General features: G+C 40.1%; 1 protein-coding gene across 1 annotated transcript in view; it reads left to right on the forward strand.

Annotated features, from left to right (window-relative positions):
• The window catches only part of LOC309549672 (dynein axonemal heavy chain 5-like), a 303,485-nt gene that overhangs the window by 28,674 nt on the left and 260,850 nt on the right, over positions 1–13,961 (forward strand). The window contains exons 7-10 of the mRNA XM_082250083.1: positions 1,040–1,251; positions 1,877–2,079; positions 8,373–8,497; positions 9,263–9,383. Of these exons, the coding sequence (XP_082106209.1) occupies positions 1,040–1,251; positions 1,877–2,079; positions 8,373–8,497; positions 9,263–9,383 (661 nt within the window). The remainder of the gene's footprint in view (positions 1–1,039; positions 1,252–1,876; positions 2,080–8,372; positions 8,498–9,262; positions 9,384–13,961) is intronic.

The raw sequence follows: 13,961 nt of genomic DNA on the forward strand, positions 1-13,961 counted from the left end.
CCCCACCCCCCTCTCTCCTGATTGGCTAACTGACTTTCATTGTTTCAGCCAATCAGGATGGAGAGTCCCGGACGGTTGAGGGACTCATGGACATCGATGGAGAGGCTGCTACACTTAGAAGGCTTTTTATCTTAATGCATAGAATGCATTAGGATAAAAAACCTTCTGACTTTACAACCCCTTCAAGTAACGCAGAGAGTTTAGGGGTTACTATTAGGTCATGTAGAGGGTTCAGGGGTTCAGAACTAAGTAATGTAGAGAGTTCAGGGGTCAGGATTAGGTAATGCACAGAGTTCAGGGTTCAGTATTAAGTAACACAGAGAGTTTACGGGTTAGGATTAGGTAATGCAGAAAGTTTAGGGGTCAGTCTTAGGTTGCACAGAGAGTTGTGGGTCAGAATTAAGTAATGCAGAGAGTTCATCAGTCAGGATTAAGTAATGCACAGATTTCAGGGGTCAGGATTAGGTAACGTACAGAGTTCAGGGGTCAGGATTAAGTAATGCAAAGAGTTCAGCCGTCAGGATTAGGTAATGCACAGATTTTAGGATAATCAGTACACCTGCAATATGTTTAAAAAAAAGATTATACCACATCCATTGGCTTGACAGTTGCACCTGATTATTCCTATGGCCTGTCCCCTATGTCTGCGACTTCACCACCTTCCCTCTTTTCTTTCCTAGTCATTCCCAGCATCATCCCCAGAAGCCAGGCAGCAAAAACATTGCACAAAGGCGGCTTCAGTGGCACCATTTTGTACTGAAGTTTGCGCAGTGGGACTTGAGTTGGAGCCTGCGAACGGCAATGTTATGGTGCTCAGCGCCTGGAGACGATGCCAGGGATTCCCGTTTCCTTGGGATAGACCCCTTGCAATGGGAACTGCATTCATTTGTATGCATTTAGAAATGTCCACTAAAGGCATATATATGCAAATCATATGCCCATGTAAATAGGACCTTAAAAGTCTTCCCCATATCTCTATTAGTTGTGTTTTGTAAGTCCCTGTTTACTATTCATGATTTTTCTTACTTGTATGTGCCAGGTATCAAATCAGTTAACGCAGAACTGTAAGTTATTTCTGAAAGAAAGTCTTACAACTGGGGGGTCAGAAGAAAGACTCTGGAGCATGATAAGGAACCATATGGTATCAAATAAAGAGGATTCTATTCTGACCGGGGCTGGAGAAGAGAAAAACCACAACAAAGATAAATATAAGGCAGTTATTTTAAAAAGCAACAGCTCTTTCTATGAAAGGTGAGCAACTGAAAACAAAGTAATGTCCCGGGGGGGGGGGGGGGGGGGAGTATGAACATTTATGGAGGATTACTAAAACTCATCTTTGCATGTCAAGTGCAAAATATGCAATCAGAAATCACATCTTATAACAATGACATCATATTATTGCTTTACTGTCATTTATTGAACTGTGCAAAATTGTAGAATGTTTTGCATGCATTGTTTTTATTAAAATAAGTGATCATTTCTCTATTCTCAGACTTCTATATTGGTCATAATACGCTGAGTGTATGTTCTGACTCTGTGTTGCAACATCTGAAAACCTAATAAAAAAGAGATTAAACCTAAAATAAGTGTTCTGACTGATAGAATGATAGCTTTGCATACATTTATTGCATTCTATCATGAATCAGTTTTATTTTTATTTTTAAAAGGGAAGGGTGGGGAAATGGCACTGACTGCAATCAAAAGAGACCTGAAAGAAGCTTCAACCCTTCTCCACATGATCAAAAATGAAAAAAAAATGGCTTTAATGAACATTTGCCTTCTGTTAGTAAAATGATTTATATATTATGTTAGGGGATAAAAAAATATGATTCTCATCATATTCAGATTTTTATTTGTCTATTTTTTTTCAATCTAGAATACAAGCTTGCCTTGCAGTGCATAACTGTTTTCAGGAGGAAGTACACCGATTGCGTGATTGGTTGTTTGGAGCACATGGACTCCATCGATACTCCTCTCTAAGCTCTGTTTCTACGGCACCTGGAAGATTATCTTCTTTGCAAACTGCCAAAACTAATAAAACAAGTCTGAAGATACAGTCATCTTTAACATCCAGCACAGGTATTGGTTTACTGTTTTTATTTTTGTGCTATTTTATATTTGTAAAATTTGTGATAATTCCTAAGGATAATCAGTAAACAAGCTAATTTGTAATTTTACTTAAAATGTTTATAATGATATATCATATCATATCATATCATATCATATAATAATAACAACAATAATAATAATAGAGTTATATTATTATATTACAGTATATTATATTGTATTTTATATTGTATGATATATCTCTGTAATTGGTCAACAAGATTGATCAGAATGCTATTTGTTGGAAAAACATAACAGTGAAATTTACAGCATGCATTAAACAAACTTTTTTGTGGGTATCAATGGACTCTTTCCATCGAAGTTTTGGACATTAATTATCAGTAATAATCTTTTTTTGTGGATGCTTTTGTTAGATCATTGTCCTTGTTTTACAGTAATCATTTGGTAAAGCAGCACACATGCAGATTTGTAGCCACCACCCTATGGACATCTCTGAAAGTTATTCCATCCCAAACATGGCTTATAGATCCTCAGATGCAAGTCCTTCTGCTATGCCTTTAAATTAAGAAAATAAACGCAGTAGGGATTCCAGTGTAGCAGCGGTGTCCCAGCAACTTAGTATTCTGTAGTATACTTATGTTTGTAATAGTTTTCTTCCTTGAAAAACTATATTATAGAACTATGTTATAAGGGCCTGTGGCACGTGATAGCAACATATATAGTTTTTCTAGCTGATTGTATGTAGCATTACATGGTGATTTAACGTTTTATGTGTTTTTTATAGCCCAAATTCTGGGTTTTTTTTCTTTTTGGATGCACTGTAGAAGAAAAGAATTAGAACTTCTGTAAAGTTTTTTTTTTTTATATGTCTCAGTCTTTGTTATATTCATGCTCTCTAAAAGTCCTGGTGAGCACTGTTAAGCTGGCCATACACTAGTCAATTTTCAGACAAATGTTTATATAAACAGTTGTACAAAAATTCTAAGTACATTTGATGATTTCATTTTAAACTTCAACAATATTTTGTTTGCTTTTAACATTCCATTTTAACATTCCGTTATTGGAATTTCCCAAACAAAAACATATTTTTTGTTAGAAATTTCGTATTTGAAAAATATTTTAACCTGGTCCTTTGAATTTTCTACTCACTGCAGTTGTAGACAAACATCGATTTAACTCAACTAGTAATTAGAAATTCAAACAAAGTTCTACTTTTGTATGGCCAGCTTTAGTAATATTTACAACTGTTACCCTAATAAGAGGGGAAGAAAAATCCCCCAAATGGGCACAATTGTTCCTCTGACCACTGTCTAAGAGGGGAATTCCCACACTTTGCAGAGATTACCTGTTGTATCTCCCAGGAATCTAACAAACACTTTAAACTGTTAGTCCACCCTAAAACTGAAATCCCTGCATCTATAAACCTCCATAATCTAACACTAACCTATCTAGCCCTGTAAAGAAGAAATCAGTATACATACCTTTTTTGAAGCCGACCTGATCCTGTCTCCAGCGGCGGAAGCTCGGCAGAGGACACAGCCGACAACGGCTGTAAAATTAATGGTGAGTGACGTCACCCATGTGGCTTCCATTGTCAGATGTGTCTGCACCCACCTCCACAGTGAAGCCACAGATTGCAGCTTAGTGTGGGATTGGGTCCGATCTGGTTCAAAAAAGGTATGTGTACTGATTTTTTTCTTTACCGGGCTAGATAGTTTAGTGTTCGATTGTGGAGGTCTATAGATGCAGGGATTTTAGTGTTAGGGTGGACTTCTACTTTAACCCCTTAAAACCACCCAACACATATGTGTGATGGCAAGGGTGGGCTTTAGCATCCACACGTCGCACATATGCATCGCTGGTCGACCAATGTTGTACTGCCGAGAGCGTGAGTAAAGACTGTTTGTAGGAAAAGAATTAGCCGCACATCCAAGGATTCCAATAGGTTTCAAATACCTTTATTTCCAAAAAGTGATGACACCAAAGACACCAGCATGAAGTCTCGTAGACGCGTTTCACACATACATCTTGTGCTTAATCATTACCAAGTAAAGTGAGTAAAGACTGTGCTGTCAAAGACAAACCTCAGTCCGGCGTAAAGATCAGAAGCCAGTAGGACTTGCTTATGATAATGTGATCACTGTGAAGTTTGTCACATAATCGCCGATCCTTCCTGCCCTTGGGCGTTCAGAACTATTTGAAGGATGCTGGGGTGGATGGGATAAGGTTAAACACCTTTTTGCAATAGAGAATTTGTGCCCCTTCACCAACTCTACCACTTCAAGTACATACTGTAAAATATACTGGCTTCAAGTGAAGTTAAGTTTTGTGATGTATTTCTTAGTTAATTCAAGATATTTTAGATACATGTTACCATTCTTAAGTTTGACCAAACACATTGCAGTTTAATGTCTGCTAGAAATAATTATTTTTAAAGCATCAATTTTGCTCACTGAAATTTTTGACTCTATTTATTCCTGCCTGAATATTCTCTTTTGGAGGATGCTGTGTAAGCATGTAAATTTGGACATCTAATTATTAGTTCACATTTGCATAAAGCTTTTGAGTAGTAACAGACAGCAGATAAAGAGACAATGGAAATCAAACTAATTGCAAGAGCGGAATTTGACAGGAAAATAGTCCAGCGATTGTGTTTGAATAAGGCATGCCAGTGGAAATTTAGTGCTTGGTTGCAATGATGTCATTGATGTATTTAGTAAAATATGTGAGCTATGGGAATCTTTATTATCTGTCAGCAACACTATGGATGGAGGCTCACTTTGTGCTATAGAAGCAGCAAGTTAAGAGTGTATTACAATTGGGGTTTTTATTACATTACGTGGGAAATGCAGTTGTATTGCTTATGGTTTAAATTTATATTTGAAAGCTGGAAAAGCGTTTAATGGGATGTCAGTTTGTTCAGTGTATGAACCAAGCTAATCAAACTACATGAATGTTAAAAGTAAGCAAAAAAGATAAAAGGAAAATCCTGATGTAAATAAAAATAGGACGCCAGTACAATGTGAATGCTCAGACCAAATGAGGATTTCCATTTCACAATCCTATTACTAAGGTGGGGGAGTATGGCGAGTGAAGGTCTGGGCTGGGGGGTAGGGTGGCATTTCTCCCCTGGGCCAGTACAAATAAGATATGTTGGGCTAGTGGCTCTAAGTGGAGATACTCCCCCATCAAGACATCAATGAGAGCAAGACTCACAAATAGTGATAAACGCTGGGCATTAGATACTTTCCTACTCACGGTTTAGAACTCCAATTATAGTGTTTGGAAGAGTTAGGTGTTCAAGCATTACCTTCTTTTGAGGCTGTGAGATATCATGTGACTGAATGCCAAGGTCCACTAAGACATCCGATGTTGGAAGATGTTAAAAGGTGTGTCACAATAAATGATGTCCTTTAGAACATTCACATTTTAACATGTCCGCCTGTCAGTGAAACACCATGACACTTTCTTTATCTTTCTTAATCTATCCCCAACCATGGAAGGGCGTGCAGTTTGTGCTTGACCCTCAGGCCAAAGTTTCTAGTTCCTATGTAGCCAAGGAGGGTCCTGATCCACATTAACCTGTAGTGGTCAGCTTGAGGGGTTAAGGTGAAATGCCTGAAGGTTCTTATGAAGTTAATTTTGCTGCCCACTGACACTATTAAGAGGTTATTGTGGTTGCCATAGTAAGCGGTATGCCAGTAGTAGGGCAGTTGGTAATTGTAAGGATTGCACAATTTCCTATAATATCTACTTGCAGCATGCTAAAAGTAAAACTGCAATAGCCATTCATACCTTATAGCCATTAGCATTCCATTGGTGGCTTTAGACATAGACAGCATCCTCTTGATGTCAGTTATTCTGACATGTTTGTTTGATTGTTCATAGAAGCCAAAATACTGGGTTAGCATTTGGATTTACAGTATGACTATGAAAGGATATTTTTTCAATAGTGCAATATTTTCTTAATACATGGTCATTATCTTATATCTACACATATTTTGTCATATACCCTGCAGTCGATGCTTTGTCCTGCTACATCTTGATAACTTTTGTCTTGTCTAACCTAGTGCTTTACCAAATGCTCATGGCACATTACAAAAACAAAGCATCCCTCAGTAAATAAGATAATTTAGGCTGATCATTACTGACAAACAAAACAACATTAAATAAGAATGAAGACTACTTTACCGACTCTTCTGTCTGCAGGCACAGATCCAAAGTGGCTAATGCTTAACCACTTACCGTATGACATATACAGTATCTCACAAAAGTGAGTACACCCTTCACATTTTTGTAAATAATTTATTATATCTTTTCATGTGACAACACTGAAGAAATGTCACTCTGCTGCAATTTAAAGTAGTGAGTGTGCAGCTTGTATAACAGTGTAGCATGCAGCCCCAGACCATAACACTCCCACCATCATGCTTGACTGTAGACAAGACACACTTGTCTTTGTACTCCTCACCTGGTTGCTGCCACACACACTTGATATCATCTGAACCAAATAAGTTTATCTTGGTCTTATCAGACCACAGGACTTGGTTCTAGTAATCCATGTCCTTAGTCTGCTTGTCTTCAGCACACTGTTTGCGGGCTTTCTTGTGCATCATCTTTAGAAGAGGCTTTCTTCTGGGACAACAGCCATGCAGACCAATTTGATGCAGTGTGCGGCGTATGGTCTGAGCACTGACAGGCTGACCCCCCACTCATTCAACCTCTGCAGCAATGCTGACAGCACTCTCACGTCTATTTCCCAAAGACAACCGCTGGATATGATGCTGAGCACTGCACTCAACTTCTTTGGTTGACCATGGCGAAGCCTGTTCTGAGTGAGACCTGTCCTGTTAAACTGCTGTATGGTCTTGGCTACCCTGCTGCAGCCCAGTTTCAGGGTCTTGCCAATCTTCTTATAGCCTAGCAATCTATGTAGAGCAACAATTCTTTTGTTCAGATCCTCAGAGAGTTCTTTGCCATGAGGTGCCCTGTTGAACTTCCAGTAACCAGTATGAGAGAGTGAGAGTGATAACACCAAATTTAACACACCTGCTCCCCATTCAAAACTGAGACCTTGTAACACTAACGAGTCACATGACACCGGGGAGGGAAAATGACTAATTGGACCAAACTTGGACATTTTCACTTAGGGGTGTACTCACTTTTGTTGCCAGCGGTTTAGACATTAATGGCTTTGTGTTGAATTATTTTGAGGGGACAGCAAATTTACACTGTTATACAAACTGTACACTCACTACTTTACATTGTAGCAAGGTATAATTTCTTCGGTGTTGTCTCATGAAAAGATATAATAAAAAAATTCCAAAAAATTTGAGGGGTGTACTCTATATATCCTCGGGAAGTGGTGTTAACATTTCAGTCATGGCTGCAGCTTTTCTGTTTGATAGGCTCAAAAAATACATGTTGATCTTGCCGGAAATCTTGTGAGCTGATAATTTCTTGCGCTTTCTGCCAATGTTGCACTCTTATCAATTACAGAGGAAATAAAGCTCCATTTTTTTTTTTTTTTTTTTTACTGACCAGCAAAGTAAAGGCATAATGTGCTAGTACATTATGCAAAACTTACCTACAAACAAAGCCCTCAATGTCACCTCTGGAAGCTGCATCCATCTTCACCTGTCTTCTTCTGGGTCCACGAACTCCGGTTGTGTGACCGGCTGCAGCCGCGTGACATTACTCCAGCACATGCGCACAGGAGCCTCGGGTCACAGCACAGGGCTCTGAAGAAACCGCACGGGTGGCCATTTCTTCAGAGTGCATGTGCCGATGACATCAACTGCTGCACATACAGTAAATATCTCCTAAACGGTGCACAATTAGGAGATATTTTCAGTATGTATAGGCAAGCCTTATTTTAGGCTTACCTATAGATAGAAACAAGTTTACTTCCACTTTAAATGGTTCCCAGGTGTTTGTATGAATTACAGAACTCTTCCACCATGTCATGCAGAAGAGGAGAGGGTGTTCTGCAGTTTTGTCCTAAAGTGACAATGCTGTTTCTCCATTGATACAGTATGGTGAGTGACAGTTGTCACTGTAGGACAGGAAGCGTGTAACTTACCAGGTGAACAAAAAAAAAGAAAAAGCCTGAAATAGAAAAATATTGTAGCCAACACATCTAAGGTCTATGATCCCCTGTATATAAAATGTTTTTTTCATGGGTTTAAAATGTTCGTTCAGTGGATATGTTTTTATTAGCCTTCTGCAATAGTTTCATACTTTGAAAGGAGATTATTGTACCTTGCAAATTACATTTCTGTTTGTTTGCCAAACGTTTGTTTTAGACCAGCAACAGGAGTACCAAAGCAATGGTGTGGCTATAACAGACGATGAAATTATTATGTACCACTTGGAAGCTCTAAGTGTCAAACTTAAACAAACCCTGGACATCATGGAAAAGCTGAAGGAGGTAACTTTTTGACTTATGGAAAGGCAATGGTTTCTGAAGTTGGCAAATTAAGGATGGATAATATATTGTTTTAAGATAAAGCTAAGTAATTAACCTTGGATAACCATTTAGTGTGGACACTGTCCATGATGCTTTATAAGTTTTTATTCTAGCTGTTTAAAGATTGGTTGTGGTTCATGACAATAAGGATTTTGAGAAAAGTTAAAATTGTAGCCTTATAAGTTAAAGTGTAAATAAAGGCTTGGCTTTTGTTTATTTAAAAGAAGAAACATGTCATACTTACCTGCCCTGTGCAGCGGTTTGGCACAGAGGAGCCCTGATCCTCCTCTTCTCGGGTCCTCCACTGACCCCTTACTCCTGCCGAATACCCCCAGAGCAAGCAACTTACTATGGGGGCACCAAGCAGGCTCTCTCCCGAGCCGCTGCTCTGTGTTTCCATTTACACACAGAGCCCCAGCTTGTTCCTGCCCTCTCTCTTTCCTCATTGACTCACTGGCTGTAACTGACATCAGCGGGAGCCAATGGCACCCGCTGCTGTCTCAGCTAATGAGGAGGCAGCGTACCCAGAGAGCCGAGGTTCTCATGCACATTACTTGATTGAGATGGGGCTCAAGTAAGGATAAGAGGGGGCTGGTGCACATAGGAGGTTTTTTTACCTTAATGCATAGAATGCATTAAGGTAAAAAACCTTCTGCCTTTTGAACCACTTAAAATTTGTTCCTGAAGGTTTTCACTACATTTCAGTGTGTTATGTATGTTTTACAGTATAAAATACTATCCACGATGACAGAAGGCCTACAAAAACCTGCCCAGGAAGACCTTATTGAAGATAACAGTGAATCAGGAAGCGTCTATGAAAGCACAAATGAGGAAGTTAAGGGAACAGGTAGAATCTGCTGGCTATACTCCACTTAGATTTTCCTGAGATTTTTTTAGGTATAATATTTATCAATGACTGTGCAGTGTGAGTATCTACCTGATGGGATATTAACCTGTTTGGACTGTTTAGGTGGGCCTTTGCACTATGTTGACTAGCCACAGACATAAGATCATTTCATTCAGACTTGTTAAAGAGTATATGAAAAAAAAATCTGTCCAAGAACGTATTACCACATAGATAAATTATTTAAATATCATGCTTATATAATAATCATGATATAAATAAAATTCAAAAAAATTTCCGCGCTAGTGTGATAAATAAAGCAATGATAAATGTCAGCAGCCAACACAGAATCAACCAACAATGACTCAAAATAATAATAGAACATAAAAGTGTAGCGCTAAAAATATAAATCACAATAATGATGAATAGTGTCCAAATGAATAAACAACTAATAATCACAATAATGTGCATATAGAAAAAAAAGAGAAAAAATATTTTTTGGTGTCCAAATGAATAAGTCCCAAAGAAAAATTAATGTGAAAACAATACATAAGTCCGCATGCACAATAATCCAAGAGGGGATTCTTCCCGTGGCACCAAGGATGTGTGAAAGAAAGGAACACCTCTGTGATGGGGTAAGGAAAACAGCTTACCAGATTTCCATGGCTGCTCAACTTAATGAGTCAGCCTCTCCCAGCTTTTAATCAAGACCACTGAAGATCTGATGTTGCATGAATACTTATTCAGTACAGATGGACCACCTCTTAAAATGCGTTCAGGGATCAGTACAGGGTAAAATCTCCTCAATAATTTCCAGCAGTCATAACAGAGCTGTAGCCCCGAGAAAGCCCGTGGCGGATAGGAAATACAGCTGACAGCTGACAGCTGACATCTTCAGTGGTCTTGATTAAAAGCTGGGAGACGCTGACTCATTAACCACTTAAGCCCCGGAAGATTTTACCCCCATTCCGACCAGGGGGTATTTTGCGATTCGGCACTGCGTGACTTTAACGGACAATTGCGCGGTCGTGCGACGCTGTACCTAAACGAATTTGGCGTCCTTTTTTTCCCACAAACAGAGCTTTCTTTTGGTGGTATTTGATCACCTGTGCGATTTTTTGATCACGCGCTATAAACAAAAAAAGAGTGTCAATTTTGCAAAAATAGCAATATTTTTCACATTTTTTTATATGAAATTCCCCAAAAAAAATTTAAAAATCAAAATTTTTTTACTTTTTCGGCCAATTTGTTTTATGCTACCTATGTTTGGTAAAAAAAAAATCGCAAAAAGCGTATTTTGATTGGTTTGCGCAAAAGTTATCGCGTTTACTAACAAAGGGAAAGATTTCTGTCATTTTTGTTGTTTTTTTTTTTAACGTGTAATGGCGGCGATCTGCGATTTTTTTTGCGGTACTGCGACATTGGGGCGGACAGATCGGACCCTTGACTGACATTTTTGACACTTTTGGGGTTACCAGTGACATTTCTACAGTAATCAGTGCTATATATATGCACTGTTACTGTAAAAATACACTGGTAGTGAAGGGGTTAACTTTATTTGGGAGGGAGGGGCTGTGTGTATCCCTAGGGGCGTGCTTTCTACTGTGATTGGCTGGGGCTTGAGCTGTATGGACACTGATCAACGGATCTACATACTAGATCCGAGTGATCAGTATCCTAACAGCAAGGAGAATGACAGGTGGCTTGTTTACACAAGCTGCCTGACATTCTCCCTCTCCCCCGCCGATCGCCGGGTGACCGGCGGACATCGGGTCCGCCGGTCACACGCGCGGGGGGGTCCGTGACCACGCGGGAGCGGGAGCGCGCCTCCGGGGGCGCGCGCTCGCTCCCTAGACCCTCACAGGCTAGTGACGTAGCCCTACGTCACTTTGCCTGTGAGGGGCTGACTGCCGACGTAGATCGGCGTTAGGCAGTCGGCAAGTGGTTAAGTTGAGCAGCCATGGAAATCTGGTAAGCTGTTTTCCTTACCCCATCACAGAGGTGTTCCTTTCTTTCACACATCCTTGGTGCCACGGGAAGAATCCCCTCTTGCATTATTGTGCATCCGGACTTATGTATTGTTTTCACATTAATTTTTCTTTGGGACTTATTCATTTGGACACCAAAAAATATTTTTTCTCTTTTTTTTCTATATGCACATTATTGTGATTATTAGTTGTTTATTCATTTGGACACTATTCATCATTATTGTGATTTATATTTTTAGCGCTACACTTTTATGTTCTATATAATAATCATGCACACATCGCCCATTTCGAAATGGTAACACACCATGATAAGGATTTTTATAAAAAAAAAAAAAAATGACAGCTATTTTCAGCTGAACATAATGAGATTTTAAATTATAATCACTAGGTTGTAAATAAGGTTTCCTATCCACATGTAAATACCACGCATCTGATTGGAGACTGAAATAATGATGGGGCCTGCCTTGCAGCTCTAGTCTAAACATTCCCTGGAGGAACAGTAGTCCAACCATGATCAGATAGTCTCACAGAGCTTTGCACACTGGTGCGCAGTCATGTTAGAAAAGGAAGGACCAACCCCAAACTGTTCCCCCAAAGTTGGGAGCATGAAGTTGCCCAAATTGCCTTGGTATGCTGTCGCCTTTAGAATTCCCTTCACTTGAAATGGGGGCCAAGCCCAACCCTTGAAAAACAATCCCACACCATAATCCCCCCCTCCACCAAATAATATGGACCAGTGCACAAAGAGAGGTCTATAAAGACATGGAGGAGCGAGCTTGGGGTGGAGGAAATTGACTGGCCTGCACAGAGTCCTGACCTCAACCCAATGGAACACCTTTGGGATGAATTAGAGCAGAGACTGTGAGTCAGGCCTTCTCATCCAACATCAGTTTCTGACCTCACAAATGCGCTTCTGGAAAAATGGTCAAACATTCGCATAGACACACTCCTAAACCTTGTGGTCAGCCTTCCTAAAAATTGAAGCTGTTATAGCTGCAAAGGGTGGGTAATATCAATATTGAACCTTACAGACTAAGACTGGGGTGCCCTTAAAGTTTATGTGCATGTAAAGGCAGGTGTCCCAATACTTTTAACAATATAGTGTATGTAAAAGTTGTTTGTGCAAAAAAAAAATGGTTAAAAAAACTCTGCAAATTGTTCTGATAATGTATTTCATGACAGTTATCTTTTTAAGCTGGCCCCACACTTTACAGTCCTCGTTTGTTTTATAAACTTACCCAGATTATCCATTCAAATTAAAATTTGCAGATCTGACGGATCAAATCAAAGTTCAACTTGCATATGTTTGGCCAGGTTTAGACAAATCTGCCACAAACGGACTCTTGTTTGTGAGTGTTTAGAATGTATTAGCAAGCATCTTTCCTGCTGCTCAGTCCTTTGCCTGGTTTTGATCTTTTTTCTTTCCACCCACAAGCTGTTTTCAGACACGTTGATCTATGTGAGCGGGAGCGTGATCTATCTCTGTCAGATTGAAATTTGACTGCAGCAAACCATTTTTCCCAAACACAGAAACACAGCATCTAATCTCTAAGGGAGGGGAATTAACATCTCCAAAACAAAACAGAAATACGACATGCTTTACCTTATCACACAGAGTAAGAGCCAGTGACTGGACTGTTCGATATGCGGGACATAGAGTGGTGTGCCGCAGAGAAGCAGGAGTACGATCTCTGCAAGGGGAATTTGGTGCACCAAGTGTCTGCCAGCCCAAAGTTCGCCAGCAATCGGGCAAACCTGGTATGGGACAACAGTGGCTGTTGCTGGGAAGGTTTATGGGACCTATCTTGAGCGGGGTTTAAAACATTATTGAAATCCCCCAACCAAATCGCAGGCATAGTTGGGTGCTGTGACATGAAAGCTAGTCCATCTAGGATTATAGCACTGGAAAAAGGTGGGGGGGCACATAAAAGGCCATGATCAGCAAGGGTTCCCCAAAAATAGTGACCTGGAGAAACACATATCTACCCTGAGGGTCGACGTGAGATCCCAGGAGTTGGAAGTGTACCCTCTTGGCCACCAGAATTTCCACACCCCTAGGGTGGGAGGTGAACTCTGCGTGGAACGTCCAACCAACCCAAGGGCGTTTAAGGGAAAGCTGCATGCGGCCCTCCAGATGTGTCCCTACTAGAATCGATATATCTGCCCTAAGGTTTTTCAGAGTGTTAAAGACAGCCGTCCTCTTAATTTTGTCTCTCATACCCCGGACATTCCACGTTAACAACTTGAGGGTGGCCATGACAATAGACCCGTTAATAGAATGGAATGGAAAAATAAACATAAAGAGGAGTATTCCCTGAGTCTGAATCACATACTATAAAAATAAAGAGGTATTTGTACCTTAGAAACATTTGTACATTCCTGAAACCCCCAACCCCCCACCCTGCCCTGCATCAACCCCAAATTGTGCGGGCGTAATCCCCTAAAAACCCTGTGCAAAAAAGACCCCCTTGCGACCATAAGGGAAGTGTAACAAGGGAAAAGGGCCGGTCCACAAAAGGTGCAAAGGACATGAAGGCTCGCAGTGTGATAACGTTTGGCAGCCAGGGGATAAAAGAGAAACAGGGACTGCAGT

Source organism: Pelophylax lessonae, assembly GCF_965119305.1.
Source record: "Pelophylax lessonae genome assembly, chromosome: 3".
Classification (NCBI taxonomy): Eukaryota; Metazoa; Chordata; class Amphibia; order Anura; family Ranidae; genus Pelophylax; species Pelophylax lessonae.